Source organism: Rhinopithecus bieti, unplaced genomic scaffold (genome assembly GCF_001698545.2).
Source record: "Rhinopithecus bieti isolate Rb0 unplaced genomic scaffold, ASM169854v2 scaffold_7967, whole genome shotgun sequence".
Taxonomy (NCBI): Eukaryota; Metazoa; Chordata; class Mammalia; order Primates; family Cercopithecidae; genus Rhinopithecus; species Rhinopithecus bieti.
In genome coordinates, this window is record NW_016806112.1 from 2559779 (window position 1) to 2586775 (window position 26997).

At 59.7% G+C, this 26997-nt stretch overlaps 1 protein-coding gene across 7 annotated transcripts; it reads left to right on the plus strand.

Moving 5' to 3' along the window:
- The first annotated feature begins 1148 nt into the window (after positions 1-1148).
- Positions 1149-26997, plus strand: NR5A1 (nuclear receptor subfamily 5 group A member 1). 7 transcript variants are annotated; one of them, XM_017874778.1, is made up of 7 exons: positions 1149-1421; positions 5258-5374; positions 5448-5589; positions 7962-8587; positions 15401-15520; positions 17327-17474; positions 25261-26997. In XM_017874778.1, the coding sequence occupies exons 2-7, from the start codon at positions 5273-5275 to the stop codon at positions 25506-25508; spliced, it is 1386 nt and encodes a 461-aa protein (XP_017730267.1). In that variant the 5' UTR covers positions 1149-1421; positions 5258-5272; the 3' UTR covers positions 25509-26997. The 7 variants fall into 7 exon arrangements, with proteins under 7 accessions (XP_017730267.1, XP_017730269.1, XP_017730270.1 ...); XM_017874780.1 differs by lacking the exon at positions 1149-1421 and adding an exon at positions 1442-1712; XM_017874781.1 differs by lacking the exon at positions 1149-1421 and adding an exon at positions 1722-2487.

Sequence of the window (26997 nt, forward strand, 5' to 3'; positions counted from 1 at the left end):
TATATATATATACACACACACACACACACACACACACACAGTTTGCTTCACTTATCCAGAAAAGTCCCTCTTATTCCAGATAAGTGAGGGGTTGGGTGTGATTTGCTTATTTCCTCCAATGAAGGGACATGTGGGAGGAGGGGTGGTTCTCAACAGTGACTGCCCCATAGTCGCCCTGTGCCCCTCCCTACACTCCCAAGATGAAAGGCAGGCAGGTAAATCCTCTGAGGACAGAGACTTTTCTTCTCTTTCCTATGGGATCCCTGGTGCCTGGAACAGTGCCTGACCCCTACGTGTGCGCTCAGTAAATATGAGATGAGCAGAGGAACACACGAAAGATCCAGTCACCGTGGGAGCTGCACAGGGCCCTGCAACCCAGGCCCTACAGGACCAGGATATTTCAGAGCCCATCTGGACCCAGAGATTGGATGGGGACATCCCAGGCTGTCTAGGGAGGCCTAGCCTTCTAGATAAAGCCCAGCCCACCCTTCCCGCTACCCTGTCCTATCCTGGCCTAGCTTCTTACTTGGTTCAACCTGGGGCCACAGTAGCCACCACTTGGCCTCAGAGGCAGTCTCAGCTCAGCCTCAGTTTTTCCAGCCATCGACTGGGAACAGCAGCAGCCCACAGCAGATGGGGACATTCAGAGGCCACTGTGGCATGCACCCACCACATGTCCAGGCCGCTTACCTGCTCGCCTTCTGGCCCCCCTCTTCCTCCACCTGATGGAAGAGTAAAAAGACAGGTGGAAGCAGCAGGCCGCCTGGTCAAGTCACCATGGCGTTGCCTCCGCACCAGCCTGTCCTGATTCCACTCCAATGTCCGGGCTGGGCCAGATCATGCCAGGCCGGGCCAGATTATGCCGGGCCAGGCCCCAGAGAGGTAGCCATTCACAAGGAGAGAGGCCAGGCGGCAGGCCGGGTGGGGGAGCAGCCCATAAATCAGGCCCCACTCCCACCCGGTCTCTAACAAGCAGGGCTGCCTACCCGCCTCTGTGGGGTCCCTGCCTCTGGGCTCCCACAGCGGGCCTGGAACAGCCAGCTGGCCAAGGCCTCCGCAGTGCCTTGGCCTCCGCCCCACCCTCAGCCCCAGATAGATAGGGGTATTTTTTTTCTTTTAGGAGAAGAAGAAAAAAATAGACGTAAATGAAGAGAAACACCAACAAAGAAGGCGAGAGGCCTGCAGAGTCACGTGGGGGCAGAGACCAATTGGGCCTCCGGTGGCCCCCCCACCAGGGCGGGGAGGAGGAGGAGGACGGACGGACAGGGCCAGCCTGCCGTCCGGCTGCCGCCCGCCGTGGTGTGAGGGGGTTTCTGCGAACCCACAGTTGCCACCGCCCCACCTGGGCTGCCGGAACCTCCCCCTGGACCCCTGGTGCCCACTGCCACCCTCATCCGGCGTGAGAGCGCTGCTTCCGCTCCGTAAGTGAGGGCCTCGGCCCAGGCCTCTAATGACCAGCCTCCCTCTGCAGTGCCTCCCTGCAGCCTTGGCCGGCCACCGCCTGCTCTGCTCAGTGACCAGTGCCCCCTGCTCTGGGCAGGGAAGGGGCTAGGGGTCTCCCAGACTCACCCTGCCACCATGCTACCCCCTCTTCTTCCCTGGGCTGCCGATGGGAGGAGCCAGGCCTGTGACCACAAGCCCCATGGAGGTCCGCTGGTGTCCCGCTGTCGCTGGCCAGGCATCCACCAGGCTGTGTGGGTCTGAGCCTAGAGGTCTGTGTGTCCGGAGGGCTCTGGGCCTGTCTTGGGGCTCTGTACCCTGCCTGAGGGTCTGGGTTGTCTCTGTGGCTGTCTCTGAGTCTTGCTGTGTATCCGTGTGTCTGTCTCCGGCCTTCATCTGTCAGCCTGGGCTCTGCGGCCAGGCCAGGTCTAGGTCCCCAGGTCTAGGTTTGCCTCCCTGGGTGGGTGGATGAGGGACTGGAACTCCCCAGGTGGTGGGCTGGAACCTGGAACCTGTGGGGGTGGGTGCCTCGGGGCCTGGAGTGTGGAGGAGCCATGGGCTCCCAGCCGGTGAGAGTAGAAACCCTGGGAGAGAGGGAGTTGGAGAGAGAGGGAGAAGGGCCTGAGCCCAGCCCCCACCCCACCCCATCCGGGCGGCTGGGGCCTGTGCTTCCAGCACCAGGATTCCAGGAGACCTCGGGTGGGCTCTACCTTAGAACAGCCGACTGGGGCACCCCAGCCCATCATCCACCAGCACCCTTTGCTCCTACAGTCACTGTCTGAGGGCTCCACTGTGGTGGGGAGCTGTTCAGAGGCAGCAGTGACCCCACCTCCAGCTCGGGCAGATGCTCTTGTTTCTCAGGGGTTTGGCGGTGGGTCTCGGGCCCTTTCCTCCCTCCTCATCCAAGACTTTTGCATGGAAACCACAGTACCCCATCTGTAAAACCAACATTTTCCACTTTATGCACGGAGAAACTGAGGCTCAGAGAGGCGAAGTGACTTGCCAGAGCTTGCACAGCTAATCTGCGGGTTCTGCTCCTTCTGTGGGGTAAGCCAGCTGAGTGGGGTCTGCGCGGGGGTCTCCGGCCACAGTTCGCAGGCCCCAGGCTCAGCTCCGACCGAAGCCCGAGGCCTCTAGGCGGGCGGGAGCCCAGATGGAGCCTTTTGGTGGGTTGCGCCGCTGTCAATGCAAAATTGCGGTATTTCCCTGCTTGAAGATCGCGGCTTTTTGGCCTGGTGGTCCTGAAACTCTCTCCGACCCCAGGTGCCAGCGGGGGCGGAGGTGGGATGCGGGCAGGCCCCTTCCTCCGGGGTCAGTTTCTCCAACTGAAAAACAGTGGCCCCACGGATGGTCCCTAGCCCAGAGCAACTGCTCGGCCCGTCGACCGGGAACTCCTTTGTCCCCAAGGCCGCCCAGCGCTTTCTTCCTTGCCCCACCCTTCGTGAGAGCTCCGAAGGGAGCAGCGGGGCCCTGCCTCCTGCCTCCTCTCCCACCTCCTGCGCCCGTAAAGGCTTCGGGTCCTCCCTAGGCCTCAGGCATTGGTAAAATGGGATTTCCACAATTCCCATTTCCAGCCCAGCGAACTGAGGCTGGCGAGCAGAAGGGTTTCGCCCCAGATCTCCCCAGCGGGGCGCCACTGAGCGCTTCCACCAGGCCACGCGCGTGCTTTGCCCCTACTGCTTGGGTTCATCCTCACGACCCACCCTTAGCGAGGAAGAGCGGTCATCTACCCACTTCACAGATGCGGCAACTGAAGACGCAAGACGGGTAGAGAGCTGCCGCAGGCTCGAGTGAGGAGACGTGGCGGGGCCCATGGGAGAATCTGGCTTCCACCCGTGAACCTGAGCCTCGGCCACGGTCGCCACTCGCCCTTACCCACTTCCGCGCTGCAGTGCGACCAGCAACCCGCGTGGCATTCGCCACGACCCAGCTGGGTTCGCAGACAGGAGCTGCCTCTTCCCACTGCAGGCGGGTGACCCGAGGCCCCCAGAGACGAACACCTGCCCACATCGCGGGGCACTCGGGCTCCGCAGCTCTCTGGCCGCGCTTGGGGTCCGGGGAGCAGGACAGGGGCTGGGCGGCGGGGAGGATGAGAGCGAAGACTGGAGCCGGGCTGCGGAGAGGGTGCCCGGCGCGGGCCGGGCTTGGGGGGAGGACGCGGCCGGGCCTCCGCCCCCGGATACCGCAAGCGCCGATATAGAGGGGCCGGCCCCCGGCCCCGGCGCGGCGGGTTGGCTTGGGGCGCAGTGGCGGCGTAGGGGCACGGGTCCCAGGTGCGCCTTGGAGCGGTCCCGGCAGCTGTGGGGGGCAGCTGTGGGGGGTGGGACGGAGGCTGGAGGGGGCAGGGAGGCGGGAGGGGAGCTGAGGCCCCCGGCCAGCCCAGCGCCCCGCCTCCCCGCCCCGGCCCGAGCGGCCGTCATCGCGGGCGCGGCGCTGCGCCCCGGGTGCGGCTCCTCGCCGGCTGCAGCGGCGCGGCCGGGAGGTGCGGGCTCCGCGCGGGCGGGACGCGGGGCGCCTGCTGGCGGGAGCGACCAGTGGGGCGTCGGGCCGGCCGCGGCCGGTCGCTCCCCCTCTCAGCGTCCCGGGCCCCTGGCCCGGTTTCCTTCCCCTCCTCAGGACTTCGCCTCTCCGCCGAGGGTCGCCTCCCCCGCCTCGGGCTCGGCTTCCCGGAGCCCGCCACCCCGCCCGAGGTCTCCCGCCCCCGACGTCACCGCGGTGGGGCCAGCGGCGGCTCAGGCTGTTTACCTCCCCCTGTTGCACTGTTGCCGTCGCTGTCCGCGGCTTTGTCTCTCCATGGCCGCGGAGGCCCCGGCGGCTCCGCGTTTTGGGCCCTTGGGCCCAGCGCCGTCGTTTTCCGCCTCCTGCGGCCCGGGCCCCCCATCCGGGTCGACCCGCGGGGCCTCGCCTCGTCGTGGGCTCCCGCGCGTCCTTGTCCCCGACCCTCCGGGTTGGGCCTCCGCCTCCAGGTTTCTCCTCCGTGTTTCTGGTCGCTCTCCGGCCTCGTCTCTCGCGGTCTCCTCTCGGTCCTCGGCGTCTCTGTTCTCGTCTATCGTTGTGTCTCTGGCTCTGCGTAGTCTCTCTTGAGTTTTCTCCTTGGCCTGCCGCTGTCTCTCCGAGTCTCTGATCCGATCCCCGCCCCACCCCTCGTTTCCTCCCACCCCTCCGTTTCTCTCTCTCCTCTCTCTCTCTCGTCTCTCTCTCTTCTCTCTTCCCCATCCTCCCAGTGTCTCGTCCCCCCGGGTTCTCTCCAGCTCGGCGTCTCTGTGTCGTGTCTCTGGGCACTCTCCGGACTGGCCTCGTGTCTGCGCCCCGCGGAGTCGGTCGTTGTCTCTTGCCAGGGTTTCCCGCCCATCTCTGTCTCGCCCGGACTCTGTCTCTGCCTCCTTCGTCTCTGTCGGGTTCCCAGAACACCCCAGGCCCGGGCGCACTACCGCTCCCGGGTCCCTGGCGTCCTTCCCCGGCCGGCTGAGCCCATGCTCCCTTTTCTCAGAATCCGGGTTTTGTTCTCAGGACAAACGAATCCCGAATCGAAGCCCACAATCGAATCCGAGGGCCCCGATCGGGCGCCACGGGGTCCGCGCGGGAGGAGCCCCAGGCGGGGGCGGAGCGCGGGGCTGGGCGGGAAGGCCGGCGCGGGGAACTGCACCGGGCACACCCCCGGACGCGCGCGGGGCACTCGGTGGGTGCCCGGCGGCAGCCCTGGCGCCAGCGAGGGGATTACGCGACGGACCGGCGACAGCGGGCTGGGGCCGGCGGCCGCGGGGACCCCAAGCTGCCGGTCTCCGCCGGCCCGCCCTGACCCGCTGTCCCTCCGCAGGCGGACGCCGCGGGCATGGACTATTCCTACGACGAGGACCTGGACGAGCTGTGTCCCGTGTGCGGGGACAAGGTGTCCGGCTACCACTACGGATTGCTCACGTGTGAGAGCTGCAAGGTGAGCCGCGGGCTCGAGGCAGGGGTGCGGCGGACGGGCGCGGCGGGGCCCCGCTGACTCTCAGCTCCCGCAGGGTTTCTTCAAGCGCACGGTGCAGAACAACAAGCACTACACGTGCACCGAGAGCCAGAGCTGCAAGATCGACAAGACGCAGCGCAAGCGCTGTCCCTTCTGCCGCTTCCAGAAGTGCCTGACGGTGGGGATGCGCCTGGAAGGTGCGCGCCGCACGGGCCTGGCTCCCTGACCCCTGACAGCCTGAGCGGGTAGGGGGTGGGGGTGGGAGAGGGGCTGAGGGGATAGCACCATTGGCCTTCGCGAAGGCCCCTCGTGCAACATTAGGGCCCAGTCGCTGCAAGGGAACCGGGCGCTGGCGCTGGCGCTGGGTGGGCCTCCGGCCGGGAAGGGACTCTGGCAAGGCCAATCTGGGTTGGGCTGAGAGGTATCCAAAAGTGAACCCTATGGAGATGACCCTTTCCCCAGCCCCTGCCAGGGCCCCAGCACAGGGTCTGCAGAGCTCCTCCCTCTGTGAGAAGGTCCCCATCCCCCCAACAATACCCAACCCCAGCCAGCAGAGGCCAAATCCCAGTGCCAGCACAGCACTGTCAGTCAGGCTGGGTGACATTGGGCAAAATCCTTAACCTCTCTAAACTGCAGATTCCCCATCTGAAACATGGGCTTGGCGGGATGCAGTGGGTCATGCCTGTAATTCCAGCATTTGGGAGGCTGAGGCAAGAGGATCACTTGAGCCCAGGAGTTTAAGACCAGCCTGGGCAACATGGAGAAACCTTGTCTCTATAAAATACAAAAAAGTAACTGGGCATGGTGGCATGTGCCTGTAGTCCTAGCTCTCAGGAGGCTGAGGCAGGAGGATCACTTGAGCCTGGAAAGTCGAGGCTGCAGTGAGCTATGATCACACCACTGCACTCCAGCCTGGGCAAGAGGGAAAACCTGTCTCAAAAAATAAATACATAAAAATAAAAAAGAAAGAAAAGAAAAGGCAGAAAGAGAAAGAAAGAAAAGAAAAATGGGCTTAACGGCAGTGCCTTCCTCCAGCGAGTGAGTGTGGGGATTGGTGTAGGAAAGCTGAAAGTGCCTGGGTGTTCATCGCTGCAGGCTAGCTGTCAGGCCCATGACGCTTTCCATTAGGATCTGCCCACCACCGCTGCCCAGCCCCCACACATTCAGCTGCCCATCTGCGTGTCTGTCCGTCCATCTGAAGGGCTCTGTGGTTTATTCACTCAGCCAGTGAGATTCCTTCCCGTCATGTTCTTAGCCAGGCCCTGAGGGGGCCGGGCAGTGGGGGACACTTGAATTGCCCCTAAGGAACGCAGGCCCCTCTTTGCCTCCCTATTCTCAACCCCAGCTCTCAGTCCAGAGAGGAGGAGAGAAGTTTCAGCAGGAAAGATTTGAGCTTCTAGAGGTGGCTGGTCATTGGACTGTGTGCTGAACAGGCAGCGGTTGATTAAGGTTTTGGAGCAGTGTAGAAAGCCCCAGGTGGCTCTGAGAGTGGCAGACCACATGCCCTGCCACCTGGAGGAAGGACCCCTGGATGGGAGGGGGACATCCTATCCTGTCCCCAGAGCCCATGACCCTAGCGCCAGGTCCTGAGGGGCCAGAGATCTGGCTGCTGCTGTGGGCAGCAGAAACTCTCATGCAGCCTGGGAGCGGCACAGGGCTGCCCACCCCAGGGGGAAGGCAGATTGGCCAGGTGGCCCCCCAGCCATCATCCCTGCTGAGCACCACCTCCTCTCTCCTGCTCTTTCCCTTCACCCAGAGCCCAGGGTGGGGCTCTGTCTGAGCAGGGGCTGGGGGCACACTCCAGCTGCAGAGATGCACCTGTTGGTTCTGGCTGATGACACATTCCTGGCCAGGCGGAGGAGCTTCTAGTTGGCAAGAGAGGTCCCCTCCCCCAGCACAGAGGCTTGGCCAGCTCTAAACTCAGCTTCACATTCACAACCAGTGAAGGACACTTGAGTCATTTTGCAGCTGGAGCTCAACAGTCAGGCGGTCAGTCAACAAACACCTGGACCCTGGGGCCAGTGGTGAACAAAGCTGACCAGGGTCCCCTTCCGGTCACCATCTCCCTGCCAGGCCTTGTGCTAGGCACCTGAGCCCAGAACTGAGCCCGCATGAGCACATGGCATGATCCACTCAGCATGATAAGAGTGGGCAAGGACAGGGCACCTGGGGCAAGGACAGTAGAGTCTGTCTGGGTGAATCCAGGAGTGCTTCCTGGAAGTAGTGACATTGAGTCTGGGTGTTCAGCAAGCTCAGGAGAAAAACAGTCTTTTGAGTCAGAAGGAAAATGAAAGCAGGGTGGAGGAGGAAGGAGATGTGTCAAACAGAGGAGTGGAGGTGAGTTAGGTGGAGTGGAAGGAGAGGGGTCTTAGCACGGATCGTCTGAAAAGCTGAGCAGGGCCTTGAATGCCAGGCAAAGGAGACTGACTTCCCTTGTGGTCAGTGGGAGCTATGAAAGGATGTTGAGCAGGGGAGAGAGCGGTCAGATTTGTTTGGAAAGAATCTGTGGTGGGACAGCATGGGAGATGGCTTGGAGAGGGTGAACCTAACCCTCTGCCCCTGCCCACAGCCGTGCGCGCTGACCGTATGAGGGGTGGCCGGAACAAGTTTGGGCCGATGTACAAGCGGGACCGGGCCCTGAAACAGCAGAAGAAGGCACAGATTCGGGCCAATGGCTTCAAGCTGGAAACAGGGCCCCCGATGGGGGTGCCCCCACCGCCCCCTCCTGCACCGGACTATGTGCTGCCTCCCAGCCTGCATGCGCCTGAGCCCAAGGGCCTGGCCACCGGTCCACCTGCTGGGCCACTGGGCGACTTTGGGGCCCCAGCACTGCCCATGGCTGTGCCCGGTGCCCATGGGCCACTGGCTGGCTACCTCTACCCTGCCTTTCCTGGCCGTGCCATCAAGTCTGAGTACCCAGAGCCTTACGCCAGCCCCCCACAGCCTGGGCTGCCATACGGCTATCCAGAGCCCTTCTCTGGAGGGCCCAATGTGCCTGAGCTTATCCTGCAGCTGCTGCAGCTGGAGCCAGATGAGGACCAGGTGCGGGCCCGCATCTTGGGCTGCCTGCAGGAGCCCACCAAAAGCCGCCCTGACCAGCCGGCGGCCTTTGGCCTCCTGTGCAGAATGGCCGACCAGACCTTCATCTCCATCGTGGACTGGGCACGCAGGTGCATGGTCTTCAAGGAGCTGGAGGTGAGTCTCTCCTCCTGCCTGGCTGGAGGATGGACCTGCATCATGGTCCTCCCAGCTGCCCAAGCCTTAGCCCAACTGTCCTTCGGATAGGGCCATCCTGCCCACTGGCTTCAGGCAGTACCTGGGGACCCGGAGGCCACCCTGGGGACATTAAGGAGCATTTCCACTCCATCACAGCCTCTTGGGTCCCCGCTCCCTCCCTGTCCTTCTCTCCTCCTTGAGCCTCTCACAGCCGCTGCTGCTTTGATCTCTGCCTGTGTCTCTTCCTACTGTCTCTCTCCCTGGCGTGTTGTCTCTCTGCTTCTTGGTGTCTCTGCAGCTCTTTCATTCTCTGGGGCTCCCTGTCCTGGGGCTCTCTAGGTACGCATTTTCCTTGTTCTCTGAGACTCTGGGCTCCCTCAAAGGACTAGCTGAGTCTTGGGAGACTGTCTTGTCTCCCCAGCCTTCAGCCCAGTGTTGGGAAGGGGATCCGGCCCATCCTGTCCTCCCATTCAGGGAGGCTGCCAATCCTTGCCAGCCTCAAACGTCACACACAGATGGGGGTTCTTAGTGTTTTGGAGTTTGGGACATTTGTGGGCCCTTCTCCTTCACAGCTGAGGTGAAAGATCCTCCTGCCTTTGCAAATCTTGTGTTTGCTGGATGGTCGTGTGTGTGTGTGTGTGTGTGTGTGTGTGTGTGTGTGTGTGTGTTCGGGGAGCTAGGTGGGTAGGTGGGTGAGGGATTCCAGGGTCTGCCACTGATCTTCCCTGGCAAGGCAGCTTTCCTCTATGGCATGGCCTTCTTTCCCCTGGGTTGAGGTACCTGAAGCTACAGTAATCAGGAAAGCAGCAGGAGAAACTGAGGCCAGACATAGGAAAGAACTTCCCAGTCTTCCCACCTAGTGGCTTGAAGAGCCTGAGGCCCCAGAACTGCCCCTCCAGTGCCCTGGCTCTCTGAGACCTCCCCAGAGGCCCCTCCAGCTGGCCAAGGCCTGCCCTTTCCTGGCCTGGATTCAGGCACTCTTTCACCCAGGGCTATCGGTGTTTGGCTTACCCAGGCTGCCCCCCTGGCTGTTCTGGGGCTGGGTGTAAACAGCAGGGCCCATTGCCCCCCCCCTGCTGGGGCCACTGCAGCCTTGAGCAGCATTGTCAGTGCTGACGCCACTTGGGCCTGGGCTTCCTCCAGGGGCATGAGGCCGGATGGGCTGGGGGCACTGCCTGCCCTGGCTGGTAGGTCGGGGATGGGTGCTCTGAGCCCTAGGGGCATCACGGGACTGAGGCCTGGGCCATCTGGGAGTTGAGGATTGATGGTGGTGGCTACTGTTTCCACTGTGGAGGGCCTGTCATGGCTGAGGCCTGGGGATGTACCATGTGTCTGTCATGGGGTGGGTTTCTCACCCCAGCCCCTTCTCACCACTGCCTGCCTCCTCTCTGGTCCAACCTAATGGATGAGGCAAAAGGCAGGGTCTTGAACACTCCCACCTGCCTTCTGCTCATGGCTGGAGGCCCTGGTGGGGATGAGGACCCCAAGCCCCTTAGGTTGGTTGCTAGCTTCCCTCCAGACTTCCCATGCACCCCCTGTGCAGAGGGGAGGAGGAGGAGCAGGGCATTCCCGGCCTTCCAGAACCCTGGATTGAGGGGCAGGGCACTTCCTCTGGCCGCCTTCCTAGTCTCCGGGGGATTTTCACGCAGGATGGGAAGGGCTTTTGTCCCAGCTTTGCTGAGTGTTTTTTCCTGCTTCTGGCTTCTCCGTGGTCCAAACCTTCCTGCTTCCCCTTCCCAAAGTCTTTAAATTGAGCCCGGGATTGTGAACAGTGGTCACCAGCTTCTGTAAAGGGGCCTTGCAGATAAGTACCAGCCCAGCCCTTAGAGCGCCTCTCATCAACCATGTGGAAGTTCTTTGCCACTGGTCCAGTGGGCCCTGGGCTGGTGTCTCTTTGCAAAGCCAGAGGTGAGGAGGCAGAAAAGTGGGAGGGGTGTGCGTGATTCTGGTGTCCCTTCTGGCTGATCATTCATTTCCCCACCTCCAGACAGGGCACATCTTAGCAGACAGAAGAGGGGGCTCTCTGGCTCTGAGAGTGGAGCAACCCGTGGGCTGGACACTGGGGACATTAAAATCATCTGGACCCAGGAAGCTGCCAACCTGGAGGAGAAGTCAGACATGCACCGAGATAATGCCAGTGTGAGGTGCCCAGGGCTCTGAGAGCCACAGAAGAGGCAGAGGGAACCCCAGGGGGAGAGCAAACAGCTCTAACTAAGGAAGTCAGAGAACAGTTTGGTGCCTTTCTAGAAAGTAGAAAAGGTTCAGGGGATTCCAGGCAGTGGGCACAGTAGAGGCGAAGGCCCCGAAATGTGAAGAGGCATCGTGTTCTGGGAGTTCCAATGGGCCTGTGAAGCAGGGCTGGTGATGTTGGCAGGGCCACAGCAGAGCTTGGACCAGGAGTGGGTCCTTGGGCAGTGGGTGATGGATGGCCTGTTGGGGCTGGCTGGGGCTCCAGGTTCTGGGTCGGGGAGGGGCTCCCCTGACAAAGCCTGGACTCTGAGCAGAGGCCCACTCAGCCCTCTGATGCTGATGACATCTTGCTGCTCGGGAGGAGTCCTGGAGGCTCAGCTGAGCTCTCAGGGGGTGCCAGGGGCCCAGCTGTGTCTGATGCTGGGCTCTAAATGCCCTCTTGGGATCTTCCTCCCCCATCTTCTTTCCCAACTGGGATGGGGGTCCCTCTGTCTCCATTTTCCATCACACACAATCCCAGCATGTTAGATCCAATAGTGGCACAGAAGTGAATATCAAAGACTAGAATCAGAGAGGCCTGTTGTCAAGTTTCAGCTCTGTCACTTACCTGCTGTATGATTTTGGGCAAGTGACTTCACTCCTCCGGGCCTCAGTTTCCACATCTTGAAAATGGGAGGAGTTGAAATAATGTCCACCCCACTGGGCTGTTGTAAGGGGTTAGTGAGCCAGGACAGGGGAAGAACTGAGCGCGGGCAGTTTATGAAGTGGGGTCGCAGCGCCCTTCCTCTCTTCCCCTTAGCCACACTGTTTAATGCAGGCCTGGCGGGGGGAGGCAGCCGGGAGAGACACATTGGACCCAAGCTCCTCTGAGCGCACGATTGTTCCAGGACCGTCTTAGGGCCACTTTGTCCTGCGCTTGTAAAGCAACTTCTTCCCTACAAGGTGGCAGAAACTCACCTGTACCTGCTGCTTGGTGGGTAGCAGTGTCCAGGGCCCAGGCAGTCAGCCTCTCTGATCACCTACCGCGAAGGACAGGCTGGGAGGATGCAAGGGAGGACCTGGGTGGGCGGTGGAGGCCAGGAGTGCCCAGTGACCCATCTTGACATCCATTCACCCTCAACATCCAGCTCCGAGGCCCCCATTGACAGCAGATTTAACTGCCCAGATAGACGGTTTCATTTAAGCGGCAGTAACTGTCAGTCTTGGGCTGACAAATGACATCTCACTGACCACTCGGCCTGCAGAGCATGGCGGCCAGCCCGTGGTGTGTCAGCCACCAGAGAATTACACAGCCTGCCGGCCTTCACAGGCAGACCGATCGGACCCCAGGGGGCTCCAGAGGGGCCCTGCTGGGAGGGAGGTCAGCTCGGCACCCATAAATACCTGGTCTTCGAGGCAGCCTGCAGAGCATCAAGGCTCCAGGAAGATTTGTGGCAGTCTGGCAGGAGGGATGGATGGCTGATGGGCCCAGCAGACAGGCCAGGCTGGTGGAGACCCCAGGGCTGGGGCTGCAAATGTCCTTGTTCCCCGGGTGGCTAGGAGGCCTGAGGGTAGAGGAGCCTTTAGCTTAGGGAGGGAACTTCGGAAAGTGAAAACCAACCCTCTCTGGTTAAAGGAACCTCTTAACCACCTGCTTTCTCATGCAGAGGGGCTGGCAGCTATGGCCCTGTGGTTTTCTTTTAAATAAAAAGAGGTGTGTGTGTATGTGTGTGCATGCGTGCGTGCGCGTTCTCATCTGTGTGGGGAGTGTTTTGGAGTTTGGTGTCTTTATGCATCCATCTGTCCACCCAAGGAAAGCAGTGAGTCAAGACCTGCTTGGCCAAGGGGCAGGTGGGATCCCAGCCAGGCAGCATCCACGGAAGAACCAGCAGCAGGTCCACCAGTTCCCACACAGCCCAATGTGTGTTCTTATGTTTTAACCAAAAAAGAGAGAAATTGTATTTCCTTCTTCACAGAACAGGAAATTAGGGTGGAGGATGCATGGTGGACGATGCATGGCCGGATGGGGACTCGAACACAGGGCATGGGGCACCAAAGCCTCAGCGACCATATTGCGGTTCTCTGCCCCTGGCACCCCTATCAGCACCACCAGGCAGGCCTGCCCCATCCAGGGTCTAAGGTCTGGGTACAGAGTCTGCTCCCAGGGCTGGGCCAGCTGGGTCACCGTGACCCATCTGCTTTTGGCCTGAAGCGTGGCTTATCTCCTCATTCTACCCCTTATCGTTCCTCTGCCACCTCCCCACCCCCTTGTGCCTTCATTCTGGGCGCAAGGGTGTCTGCTCCTGTGGGCCTGCGAGGGGCGGGGTCTGGCCCTGTGTGACCACCTGGGTGCCCAAGGTGGGCCTGAGTTTTTCCTGCTGCCAATGTGACCCCTGGGCAGGCCCCTCCTACCCCGGTCTCAGGAGGTTCCCAGGGTCCCCAGAAGTCCTGGCCGGTAGGAACCTCTGGGCAGAGCCCAGCTGCCTGAAGCCTGAGTGTTACCTCCGGCAAGGCTGTGTTTCCTTATCTGTAATGTGGGCAGAATGTCGGCAGGGCAGGGGTGAGGTGTCCTGTACCGCAGTGGGCACCATGTCTGGTAATAGGTGCTCTCTGAGCCTTGGCTCCCTCCTGGAAACCGCAGCTCTATGGTGGCCAGCACTTTTGTGGAGAGATACAGAGCGATGGCTGAGTCAGCCCCTGCTCAGGCCTCAGTCTCTCCTGGATGCTTCCAGCCAGGACTGAGTCTGGGGGCCCACGGCTGATGGTAGGGGCTCTGGGAAGAAACTTTTGCTGGGAGCTGGAGGGAGCGCTGGACGCAGAGGTGAGGTGGGGATGGAGGGAACGGACACAGACCTCCCTCTTCTCCACCACGTGGGCCCGGAGGCTGGTCTGTGTGCAATTCCTGACTTTTCCCTCTCCTTTTCTCCCCCTCTGTCTGTCTGAGGACACAGGCCCCAGGGATGCCCCAGGAGAGAAGGGGAACAGAGAGGAGGGAGGAGGCTTCTATCTCCTATGAGAGAGAGCTGTTCATTAGGCTTGGGCCAGCTCCCCTCTGACTGGGAGCCACCCCTAGGTGGGGAGTGGCCCCTCTGAGCCCCTGGCCCCAGGTGGGAAGTGATCCCTCTGCACTCTGTGCTTGTCTTGGGGAGAACCTTGCCATTCATCAGCCACTCTAACCCCTGCTCTGGGGCCCAGAGAAGAGCTGGACACCAGTTCTGCCTCCCCAGATCTCACAGGTATTGGCGAAGACAGAGGCATTTAACTGATGCCATAAGATGTTGCAGATTCTGCATCCAGAGAGTGGGGAGGGCCTCGAGGAAGGAGAGGGATGAGGTAGGGATTTGTAGAGGAGGCAAAGAGCCTGTGAGAGACCAGTAACTCCTGGATGGCAAGGCAGGTGAGTGACAGGTCCTCTTCCACAGCTAGTGGTTAAGAGTGCAGATCTGGAACTAGACAGAGCTGTGTGGCCTCTCTGTTCAGTTTCTTCTCTCTGTCATGCGGGTGGTGACTGTACAAGCCTCGCAGGGCTGTAGGGCTGCGGTGGAATGACTGTTAGCTGTCATGGTTTGCATTCGTCACAGGGCATGGCCCAGGGAGGTGCGCCGGAAGTGTCTGTTGGGTCGCTGGTGGCCAGCTGAGGAGTGGCACAGGCTGAGAGGGATGGGGCTGTGTCTGCCCAGGCCCATCTGCAGTGCCCAGTGTGCTTCCGAATACACAGAAGGGCTCGTTTTGTCACAGTGGAGACTGCGGACCAGGAATGCCAGCCGTGGCCCTGGCCTGGTCCTGCCTCTGTGTGATCCTGGGAGAGTCTCTTGTCCTCTTCGGGTGGCAGATTCTTCAGCTGAAAAATAGGGATTGGGGTCAGGGGATCCCTGGCTCTGCTTCTGAGTCCTGCAGAGTCAAAGGATACTCCAAACAGGGGCTGGCCCTGCCCCTGCACCGAGTGCCTCTGGCCGCAGCCGGGGCATTCGGAATTGGCCCCTTGTCGCTGTTCGTTTCTGCTTCAGGTGCCAGGCCATTGCTGCCCCCCTGCTCATGCCCTGGGCCTGACCGCAGGCCAGGTGGGACCTCCCTCCTTCTCCCGAGCCTGAGAGCTCTGCGTAGGCCGGGGGGAAGCCCTTGGTTTCTTCCTCATGGCTTCTGTTTGAGCAGTTGGGGCTGCCAGAAGTGTAACTGACCACAGGTTTTTAAATGGGGACAATGTTAAAATTAATAATACTCTTGCCATGCATTTGTAGGAGTCCTTTGCAGAGTACCTCCATGGACATTAATCACATGTATGGCGTACCTAACATGTACTGGACTGTCCGCTCAGTACTTTGCCCACTGTACAGATGAGAAAACTGAGGCACAGAAGGTTACCAGGACTTATGTAAAGTCATACCGAAGACAGAGCTGGGGCCTGAAGCCTGGCCCATTCAAGCCCCAAACACCCCTTTATTAACTGGCCAGACCCCGTTGCACTTTGATAGCATAGACATTCGGGTAGATGGGCACAGAGAGGTTAACTTGCCCAGGCCGCATGCCCAGTTGGGTCTCAGTGGGAGGAGAAGGGGTTAGAGGAAGGTGGCTGGACCTGGACCCTGGCTGGAGCCCGGCCCCCTGCGTGCCTCTTCCTTCCAGGTTGCCGACCAGATGACACTGCTGCAGAACTGCTGGAGCGAGCTGCTGGTGTTCGACCACATCTACCGCCAGGTCCAGCACGGCAAGGAGGGCAGCATCCTGCTGGTCACCGGGCAGGAGGTGACCAGCCCCTGGGCCCTGCCCCGCCCCTGGGCCCCGCCCCAGCCCCGCTGTGCACTTCCAGGATTCAGGGCCTCGGAGAGGAGGACCCAGGCCTTTCGGGGCTCGCTCTGGGCACCCTGATTATCAGCCCTTTCCCCACGTTCATGGGGCACCCACTGGCCTGACCCCTCTGCGAGTAGCCCTGGTCCAGGCTTGAGAGGCGCCGGCTCCTGGGAGCCCTGCTCTTGGGGAGCAGCTCAGGGGGTGTGGGCATGGTCAGAAGAGGTTCATGGAGGAGGATGTGATGGTGGCCCTAGGTCTGGAAATAATACACTGGAGTTGGCTGGGGAATAAGGGGTGGGCGGGCAGTCCTCACCTCCACCACAGGCTCAGAGAGGGTGGAAGCGTGGAGCCCCCAGGCCCTGCTGGTGCTGGTATGGGGTGGCATGAGGTGAGAGACCAGGGAGGCTGGAGGGTTGCTAGGGCTGGGTTAGCAGACAAAACCTTGCAGGCCCTAAATCATGAATGAATGAATGAATGAATGAATGGGCAAAGGGCTCCTGAGAGCTCAAAGTCAGAATCTGGGCCCCTTAGAGCAGGAAATGAGAAGCTGGGAAGTAGAAAGTAAGTCCAGATGCAGCAGGGGTCCAGGGAGAGCTTTAGGAGGAGGAGGGACATGGCCAGGTAGTATCTGAGGAGGCAGGCGGAGGGGTCAGGATGGCAGGTGGGGGCCAGGGCGGGGACACAGGGACACAGCCAGGAAGGAGGACTCACCTGCGGAGACAGGCTGTAGGGAAAGAGAAGGAGGGAGGGAGGCAGAGAAGGGGGTTGATGGCAAGGGTCCAGCCTGCTGGCAGGAGCGTCACTCCCAGGTGGGGACACAGGAGGGACCGTGGGGTCGGTGGGTGCTGTGGGGTGGGGGAGACAGACTCTGCTCACTGCTCCAGCCCCCCAGGCCCCTGCTCCTCATCTCCAGCTCTCGCCTCGGTGTCACAGGCCATCAGGGCAGGAGGACGGGACGGGCAGCACTGGTCCCATGAGGGTGTCTCTGGGACTCCCTGTGGGTGCAGGTGCCTGCAGTCTGCATGCGGTGTGTGTCGGCAGCCGGCTGAGTCTCTGTGGCCATGGGAATGGCCTGTGTGTGTGTGCCTGCCTGTGTTTTCTTGTGCAAAATCTCCACACACATCAGTGTGTGGGTGTCACTGTCTTCCCATCAACCCATAATTGTGAACACATACATGGGCGTGTGTGTTGCTGTAAGTGTGAGCATACAAGGGCAGGTGTGGCCGTGTGCACATGTGTGCACCTTCACTTCATGGAGTGGGCGGCCCCATGACTGCGCTCGTGTGTGTGTGTGTGTGTGTGCGTGAGACTCTGGGTTGAACTGTGACCCAGCATCTAGGTGTGAACGTAGGGGTTCTGGGTAGCCACGTGGAAGCGTCTGTGTGTCCCTGCGCAGGCCTGCCCTCCCCTGACCCCTCCCCTCCCAGCGTGTAGAGAGGGGCCCTCTGAACTGCTGGTGCTACTGGGCCTGGTGCTGGGGTTTGTGTGTGAAGGAGGGGTGGACATGGGCAGGACGTGGGTACCCTCAGCTCCAGGCCTGGCAGGTTGAGGAGAGCTCGGAAGGGTGGGCCCGGCAGGGTCCCCGGGGCTGCACAGATGTCACTCGTGCCTGGCTCAGTGCCAAGGCTGGGCCCTCCTGACCCCAGCCCATCTGACCTGCACCTCCAATCCATGCCCTCAGCCCTCCATCCACCATCAGAGAGCCCCCTGCCTGGACCCACGTCCTCTGACTGTCCCCCACCCCGTGCCCTCTGCCCCCAGGTGGAGCTGACCACGGTGGCCGCCCAGGCGGGCTCGCTGCTGCACAGCCTGGTGTTGCGGGCACAGGAACTGGTGCTGCAGCTGCTTGCGCTGCAGCTGGACCGGCAGGAGTTTGTCTGCCTCAAGTTCATCATCCTCTTCAGCCTGGGTGAGTGTGGCTCCAGTGACAGAGAGGTGGATACAGCCAGGGGCGGGCCGGTGGGAGGGTGGGTGAGGCTGGAAAAGTAGCCCTGCTATGGCCAGAGTGGCCACGAAGGAGCCTCAGGGGAGAAAGGCCCCTCCCTTACTCATTCAGTGAACAAAGGTCTGAGGCCCCCAGCCAGGGCCTGGCTCTTAAATGGGGACGGCTCCCCATCTGGTGGCCCATGTGACTTTGGGATTGTTATTCCAGGCTCCTGGGGTCCCTGTTTTCTCTAATCCCTGGATCTAGGGGTCCCCAGTTCTGACTGTAGCTCCTGGGGGCCCGGACCCCTTTGCCCATGCCAGTCCAGCCCGGCCACCCACCCCACTCCCCAAGCACCTGGGGGGGGTCTCCCTTCCTTTGCCCTCCTGACCCCAACCCTGCCTGGGCACTCCAGTCTGCACCCTCACTCCCTGGCAAGCCATCACCAATGCCCTCCCCATACCCGGTGATGCTGAGGACATAGCTGTCCCTTGCCAATCGGGAAGAGACCTGTAGCCTGGGTGGTGAGGGCTGAGACAGACAGATGGGTGTGGCTTAGGGAACCCTGGGTGGGGAGCAAGAGCTCTTTCTGGAAGGCTTCCTGGAGGACGGACATCTGAGCAGTGTTTTGGAGGATGAATAGGAGTTTTCTGGGGGATGAATTATTTTGCAGTGATGCAGATGGGATGGAATAGAGATGAGTGAGTGCTTCATCACCTGGAGAGGGGGCAGGATTAAGATATTGTCTTGGTGGCTGGCATTATAGTCACAGTCTGGGAAGGGCGTGCCTGCCAGAGGGAGGGAGGAGTGGGGAGTGTTGCGGAGGCAGAGGGGATTAACAAAAAGTGGGAAGCCCAGTGCTCGGGCGGGATTGGTGACATCCTCCATGCCATGCGGCTGGATGCGGTGGGCTGGGTCTCCCAACTCTGGCAGAACAGGCTGGTAACTGGAGGGCTTATCTGCAAGGCCACCTTAAGCTACCTCTCAGGACACCAGCCAGGGCTCTGCAGGAGCTGTGGCCTGAAATCCTTGCAGGAGCCTCAGGGGCCCAGACCCGGTTGGCTGCAGCTGGGGAAGCTCCCTCCTACCTCTGCCAGCAGCAGCACCTTACCCGCAGCCTGCCAGACTCAGCAGGCTGGCACAGGATAGAGTCACAGACATGCGTGGTGGGGGTCTGTGTGGTTGGGGCATGGAACCTGCAGGAATTACGCGAACGTCTGTCTCTGTTTCCATGCATGTGTGTGTGCTGGCGTGTGCAAACGACGAACTTTCACACCCTTGTGGTTTCTTAAGTGTTAGGCTGTGTGAAGAGTTTGTGTGTGATTGGGGAGGGACCAGAAGATCTGGGAACATGAGGAATTTGTGGCGAAGAGTGGTGCTTGGAGGCACCTAGAATTGGAGTGTGTGTCCGCAGGAGTCTGGGTGGTTTGTAAGGTGAGAGTTCTTGACCTGGCTGCCATCACAAGGCCACTAGGAGGGCCCTAAGGAGGGGTGGATGGAGGGTGGGCTACCAGCCACCAGGCTTCTTTGCCGGGGCTCTGTATGTCCTTGGGTGTCCCCTGAAAAGCAGGGACAGTGTCTTGGCCCCCAGCCCCTCTTCCCACCAAAGCCCTGGGCATAGCTCTGGCCGCCGCTGGGGATGAATCCAGGACTCCTCCTTCTCTGGGGCTTAAGGAAGATGGTAAAGCTGATCCCTCTTCTCTTGGGTCCAAGTGTGGGCGTGCTCAAAACTGGAAGTGCCCCGCCCTAATGTCATGCTGGTCATCAGCTTTTTTTTTCCAGATGCAGCAGCTGAGGCCTGAGGGGTGGGAGAGGCTCCAGTGCTGGGCTGGGACAGGCTGAGTTGCGGGGAGAAGGGTGTTTGCGTGCGCACGCGTGCTGTGTGTGTGAGAATCAAGGTGGTGCAGTGCTTAGGAAAGGGAACTAGGTAGGGATGAGGAGTAGATTCTAAATCTGGTCTCTGGTCTCTTTCTGGCTGTGTGCCCTTGGGCAAGTCACTCCCCTCTCTGAGCCTCTATTTCCCCATCTGTAGAGTGACCCTCCTAGTAATCCCTAACTTTTTACAAGGATTGAATAAGAGAATTCCCCAAAGTGCCCAGCGCTTGGCTGACCCCTGGGAAGTGTGTGCCAGAATTGTTTTAATCATAATCACCATTATTAAGTTAGTGTGCATATGCATAAGTGAATGAATGAAGTGAATGAATGCTCACAGTCTCTATCTTTATCACCGGCTGTGTGTCTGGCACAGTGCCTTATCCTTCCGCACAGGAACATGGGTCTGGCTGATGTGGGTGGGTGAGCCCTGAGCCCAGCAAGCCAGGAACCTGGTGAGGTTGGGGATACCGGAGGAGGAACAGGAGGAGATTCCAGGACCCCAGCTGATGGCAAGCAGTGAGAAAGGGGTGTGGGGGGCCGCAGAGGCCTTTGGCTGGCCAGCTCCAGGTTGGAAGAGGAACCCCATCAGTTCAGTGTGATCAGGGTTGGGTCAGAGAGGAGAAACCAGCACCACCTGGCTATCAGGGAAGTCTTCTGGGGGGTGGGGGCTCTGAGCTGGGCTTAGCAGTATGAGTAAGAGCAGTCGGTGACAAAAAAACAAGCGGCATTAATGGCTTTCCAGACTCAAGGAACAGCTTGTGCAAAGTTCCGGGAATCCTGAAAGTTCTGTGTGGCTGTAGGGGTGGGGACGGGGTGGGGAGGAGGCTGGCGAGGGGACAGGAGCTGAGCTGGGCAAAGCCTTGAATGCCGGGGCCGGGTACCTTGAACTTTCTCTTGGGAAGGACTTTAAGCAGGCAGTAACATGATGAAATTTGCATTTTATCAAGATCCTTCTAAGTGCAGCATGGGAAAAGGATGGCAGGCAGGCAGCCCAGAGCCCTGGCAGAGGCTAGACCTGGAGCTGGGCTGGAGCAGATTCCAGGGTCTGGAGCAGAGGGCTCCTCTCCTGATCCCACCCAGACCACCAGAGCTGGGGCTCCAGGGAAACTGGGACCCGGAGAGGGACGGCCACTTGCCAGCAGACCTCCAGCTGGCGCGCAGGGCGTCTCCTTCGGGGGCTGCTCCGCCCTGGGCCGCACAGCCTGGCTGTGAGTGCTGGTGTCCCGTGTCCCTTCCCTTCCACCCGCCCCACCCCCACCGCCACCCCGCCCCACGCCCCACCGCCCCCACCGCCCCACCCTGCCCTGCGGCTCACTCAGCGCCTCCTTCGCGCCTGCCTGTGCATAAGGGTGCCATTTGGTGTCTAAATAGCCGTCTCGGGAGGGCGCGGAGGCAGGTAAGGAGGTTTAATTAAAATTAGTGCCTCTCTCCTGGCAATCACGGTATTTATGAAGATGGGCCCGGCTGGCATTGTTCTGCCGAGGACTTAATCGAAGCTTAATGGATTGACCTAACATTCGATTTCCTGACTTCCATTGAGGCGGCGGCAGCAGCATTCCCTTAAGCGTTTGCAATTTACCCACTGCTCCACGCCAACAAAAGGCGGCCTGAATAGCAGCCCCACTCGAGGGGCCATTGTGCGCGGGGGCGCCTGCCTGAGTTACCGCTATTGGGACAACATTCTTTATGCCTCGCTGGAATGAAAGGATTATTCAAATATTCAATTAAACCATGAAAAGGGGGCTTTTCTGACAACCTGGGGGCCCCCAGCTCTGCAGAGCTAGCGGGCTGCTCTCCGAGGTGGGGGCGCCATCCCCCAGCTCCCTCCCACCTCCGCCTCCGCGAGTGCTGGGAGCTGAGCGGGCTTGGGGAGCGCAGGCTCCTCTCCAACATGCCCGTCTCCAACCTTCGGGTGCCTAGGGCCCAGAGCTGGGCATGCAGATGAGAGCCAGCCCCTGGCCACCCAGTGAGGCAGAGACGAATTTGCCCCTGTCATGCAGATGACAGGAAACTGCAGCTCAGAGAGGGGAAGTGACTTGCCCAAGGTCACCCAGCTGGTTGTAAAGCTGGGATCTGAACCCCTGACACATGAAGGGGGCGTCTCCAGGTTTGTTTGACCCCCGCTCCCGTGTCCACTGGAAGAACGGTGTGGTGTTCTGTGGGTTGCTGGTACCGTCACATCTATTATCCGCTGGAATCTTCACAATGATCTCTTTAGAGACTGGGAGTCCAGGGAGGCTTGGGGAAGGGGAGTGACTTGGACAAGGTCTCCAGGTGAGGAAGAAGTCAAGTCTAGAGTCCAGAGTAGCCTCTCTGGGGGAAACCTAGGACCCCAGGGGTGGGGGCTCTTGGACAGGACTCATGGATTGCATGGGACATAAAGTTATGTCCAATTCCGCAGGAACAGGCATCCCAGCTTGACCCAGCTCCTGGGCAGGGGGCCCCAGTCTTGCTTGCCTATCCTGGGAGACTTGGGCTTTGGTGTCAGAGAGACTTGGGTTTCAATCCAGGCTCTAGCACCTTGTGTGTGTGTCTTCAGGGGTCCCTGGTTCCCTGAGCCCTGGGGAGGCACTGCCCTGCCTGTCTGGATGTCTGCTGAGGTGAACTGAGCTGGGTGCAAGGTGTCTGGGGGGTGCCCAGGAAACTGGGTCTGGGCTTCTGAACTATAGCCGCTGAGGCTCCCTTAGCGACTGTGCTTCCCTCCCCCAGCCCTGTGGCTGACCTCTCCGGGGCAGTGGGGGTTTCCAGTCTGCCAAGAGCTGGGAGGCCAAAGAACTACTGGGGTGGGGCATCCCTGAAACCTGTCCTCCTTCTGCACCCACCCCCGCACCCCGCTTCCCTAGCGCAGTGCTGCTGAGAACAGTAAATCCCGGTAAAGCCAAGGCCCTGGTACTTCTCCTGCCCCTGCCCCTACTGCGGCGTCCTGGCCAGTCCTCCCCACTCCAGCTGCTTCCTCCAGGACCCTTTACTGATGTGTGGCCTTAAGTGGGTCCCTGTCCCTCTCTGGACCCCCATTATGAATTATCAGAAGAGAATGTCAGGAGACTGGCTCAGCCCGGGACAGTGGGGAGTGAAGGCAGATGGGACAGGGATGGGGCCAGCAGGAGCCCAGCTAGGTGGCATGACTTCCCATGACCTTTGAATATGTCTGGGGCAGGCCAGGCTGGGGAGTAGGGCTGCTCCATACAGTTGGGCAGGTCATTCACTGCACAAGAGCATCTGGGCCAGGAGGCATTGGGGTGGCTATAGCAGTATCTCTCTGGACAAGGGGGAACTTCCATGTAGTTGACATAAAGGTGCCTTAAGGGTTAACGGTGACCCTGGGGAAGTGATCACTTCAGAAGGGAGGATGAGGAGCCGGGGCTGGGGTGGGAGGATGGAGGCCAGGTCCTGCCATCCGCCCCCAGGCCCAGCTCGGGTTTCCCTAAATCCGACTTTGGACAACACAGGCCTCAGCAGGCGCGCTGGGGGCGGCCAGGGATCAGGGTTGCCAGGAGCGTGGCGCTCTCCTGGCGCAGAGGGTGTTAAGGGGGATTAGGGGGCCAGGGCTGCACATGCTGCCTCTGGACGCCCCCGCAGCTGCAGGGCTGGTGGTGATGGGGTGGAGGAGAAGTGAGTGGATGACCATTTTCTGAGCCACTGGTCACCCCATCCCAGGCAAGGTCAGGCTTGCATCAGATGATTTTGAGGCCTGGGGACAGATTCTGTGGGTTCCTGCTGACCCTGCGCCCCCAGGCTGGGCGCCTGCTAGAAATGCTGCCCAGGAGCTGAACGAGGACTGCAAGCTGTGACAGGAACTTGGGTGACAAGAAACTGACCCAGGCTCTCCCTCTCCAGGGAGGAGGAAGCCTGGTCAAGTCAGGGCAGGGCAGGGAGCATTGCACCTCAGCGGCGGCTGGGATTTGAACCCACATCTATCTCACTCCAAAGACATTTTGCTTTCTGTCTCTTCACGGCACCTCACCTCGGGTGTGGGGGACACATCAGTTGCACTCCTCTGTTTAATCACTGGTGCACGCAGAGCCACACCCCTCCACCCCTCCCCAAAAGGAGCCCTTCCTTGATGTTTAATGCGAGTCGTCCTGTTTGCCCCTGTCTTCCCACAAAGCACGTCTGCTTTGTGTACAAGCTTTATTTATTTATTTATTTATTTATTCCTTCAGAGACAGAGTCTCCCTCTGTCGCCCAGGCTGGAATGCAGTGGTGCAATCTTGGCTCACAGCAACCTCCGCCTCCTGGGTTCACATGATTCACCAGCCTTAGCCTCCCAAGTAGCTGGGATTACAGGCACGCACCACCATGCTTGGGTAATTTTTTTGTATTTTTAGTAGAGATGGGATTTCACCATGTTGGCCAGGCTGGTCTCAAACTGACCACAAGTGATCCACTTTGGCCTCTCAAAGTGCCGGGGTGACAGGCATGAGCCTCTGAGCCTGGTCAACAAGCATTTCTAGTTTATGTACATGGTTGAGCCTTATTGATCTCATCCTGACCTCCCTCTGTGATTTTTGTTTTCCACTCAGTCCCAGGCTTTTAAAGACACGTCCCTTTGCCCTGCATTGTGTGTGCACACGACTCCTTGGGGTGCAGCCACCATGTGGCCATCCAGGCCACCTCCTTGCCACCATGAGCAGAGATGGCCCCTGACTCACGAGCTTTGGCTTAGGATTTTTTGACTTTATGGTCATGCAGAAGTCGAAATACATGCATTCGGCAGAAAGCGTGCTTGGAGTACCCACATAATCCCTTCTGTTTTGCGTTTTCAGCATGGTGTTCAGTAAACTCCACGAGATGTTCAACGCTTTATTGTAAAATAGGCTTGTGTCAGATGATTTTGGCAACTCTAGGGTAATGTGGTCTAAGCACATTTAAGGCAGTCCAGGCTGTGATGTGCAGCAGGTCAGGTGTAGTAAGTGCTTTTTGACTTACGATATTTTCAGCTTGCGATAGGTTAATCAGGATGTCAACCCATCTGCAATCCTGCAGTGAATGTGTATGTTCCCCCGTGGCCCCATAAGAGTCCTTCCCCGGGCTACTGGATCCTCTCTATTGGTTATAGGGGAGACTAAAAGAACATGCCAGCTGTCCTCTAGAATGGGGCCACCAGTCCTCATGCGTTGCAGCATGAGATGGGATCTTCCCACCCACAGTGCACCTCTGTGGGCGTGGTGATGATGGGGTGACAGTAGTGATGGTGGCAGAGTGGGGATGCGGATGGCAGTGGTCATGGAGATGAGGCATCAGTGATGATGGAGACAAGATGGCTTTGATCATGCCAGGGGGATGGTGTTGGTTATGGCAGCAATGGTTGGCCATGACAGCAGTGAGAGCAGCTCCCACTGTGATGGCATTATTGTGGTGCCAGCTAACCCAACCCACCGAGCTTCTCACATGTCAGACACTGTTCATCAGAGCACTTTGCACACAGCAGCTCCCTAAATTTTCAGGACAATGTTGTGAAGTTGGTACCTTTATCACCCCCATTTTACAGATGGGGAACCGAGAGGTTCAATAACTGCCCAGGGATCCTCCCAGGGAGGCTGGTGATGGGCTTCATGATTCTTGTTCATTTTGACCACAGTGGTGATGATGATGGCAGTGATGATGGTGACAGATGACTGTGACTGGGTGGTTGATGGTAGCGGTGGCCACATTTATGAAAAACACAGGCATGTGGGTATTGGTGACGATGGTGGTGTTTGTCAACCAGGGTGACAACAATGGTGATGCCGACACGGTGACAATGGGGAGACCATGTTGCGTGGTTGATGGTGGCAATGCCCGTGTCTTTGGTGGTCATAGGGAAGGTGGTATTGGTGATGCTGGTGACGGTGTTGGCCCAATCCTGATGGGCATGGCTGGTGATGCGATGGTGACCGAGAGCCTACCTTTGCAGATCTGAAGTTTCTGAATAACCACACCCTGGTGAAGGAAGCTCAGGAGAAGGCCAACGCCGCCCTGCTCGACTACACCCTGTGCCACTACCCGCACTGCGGGGACAAGTTCCAGCAGCTGCTGCTGTGCCTGGTGGAGGTGCGGGCCCTGAGCATGCAGGCCAAGGAGTACCTGTACCACAAGCACCTGGGCAACGAGATGCCCCGTAACAACCTGCTCATCGAGATGCTGCAAGCCAAGCAGACTTGAGCCTGGGCCGGGGGCGGGGCCGGGACTGGGGCGACCGGGGGCGGGACCGGGGCGGGGCCGCAGCCACGCCGCTGGCTCCATATGGTTCATTTTATGATGCCCACCCAGGAACCCCAGCCCCGTCCCAGAGGCCACTGCCCCTGAGTTCTGACACTGTGTTTGGGAAGGTGGGTGAGGCTGGGCAGGGCTTGGCGGAGGTGGGGTGGCCACTGGCACTTGCCTGCTACTTGGAGTGCCCCAAGGAGGTGGCTGTTAACCACCCCTCCCCGCCCCTGGCTCCCAGCTCTCTCCTGGAGTCTGAAGCCTACAGGTCCGGGGAGGAGGTTCGGGATTCCCTGGTGGGCCTCGATGTCCCTTGGATCAGAGGTCATCTCTTTCTCCTCTCCTGGAAACAGAGACAGGGAGAAGTTGAGCAGTTATCAACTGGGGGAGGAGAGAGGGTCTCCAGTGCTCCCCCCCCCCATAGAGACCAGGAAGGAGATCCTCTGTTTTGTAAACTAAGGATAACCGAGTTTGCTAAATTGAGAGGGGCTATTGGGCCCTAGAGGACACCAGGAGACTGGTTAGAACAACAGGACCTCCCTAGCCCTTCTACCCCAGCTGACCTCTGCAAGAGGGAGCGTTGATACATCATCAGGGAAAAAACTTTGCTCCAGGCATCCTGATTCCCTCTCCCACCCAGAGAACTTTTGGTACAATCGACATCCTAGCCCCACCCAGAGGTGGCCCTCCCAGGCTGGTATTTATCTGCAAGGTTGTAGTCAAGAGGTTTTTTCCCCCCTTTTTTTGTTTTTAAGCTTCTAGACACTCCTTGAAAGGTGTGTGTTATGGAGGGAAGGGGACAGAGTTGAGGACTGAAGCTGGGGCTTGGGGCTTCTCCCCAGACATTCACCTACCAAGTACCCTTGGGGTGGTGCTGGGTCATTACTTCTGAGCCCCAGCCCCAATCCAGAGAAGCGCTGTTGCCTGCCCTCCACCCACTAGGTGAACAGCAGGACGCCCTGTTGGGGGCTTCAAGTCTCTGTGGGTGGGAATGCAAGTGAACTTGGGAGGGGGCACGGGCCTGTAGATCAGGGAAAGCGCTGTTGATCCCCTTTCTGTGGCTCCAACCTGTTGCTGTAAACCCATGAAGCTGGCCCTCAGCTCCCTGGCCTGCCCTAGGTCATGAAAAACACTCTCCAGGGCGAAGCACCAGGGAGAGGCCTCAGCTGTCTCCTGTGCCCGGCTGGATGCCTGCTGTCCGTCCCGCTTTCATGTCACTGTTGCAGCTTGTGCTGAGCCTGCCCAGTTGGAGGAGACTGGACACCCCTGCCTCCTGCCTCCTGCCTCCTGCCTCCCGCCTCCCGCCACCCTGTCTCAGTCCCCACCTCTGCCCCCTGAAACGTGTGCCCTTGCCAAGGCCGGAGACCCACAGCCCTGAAACGAGAAGTGCCCTTAAGAATCAACCCAGCCCCCGCAGCCCTGGAATAAATTTTGCAATTAGTTTCCA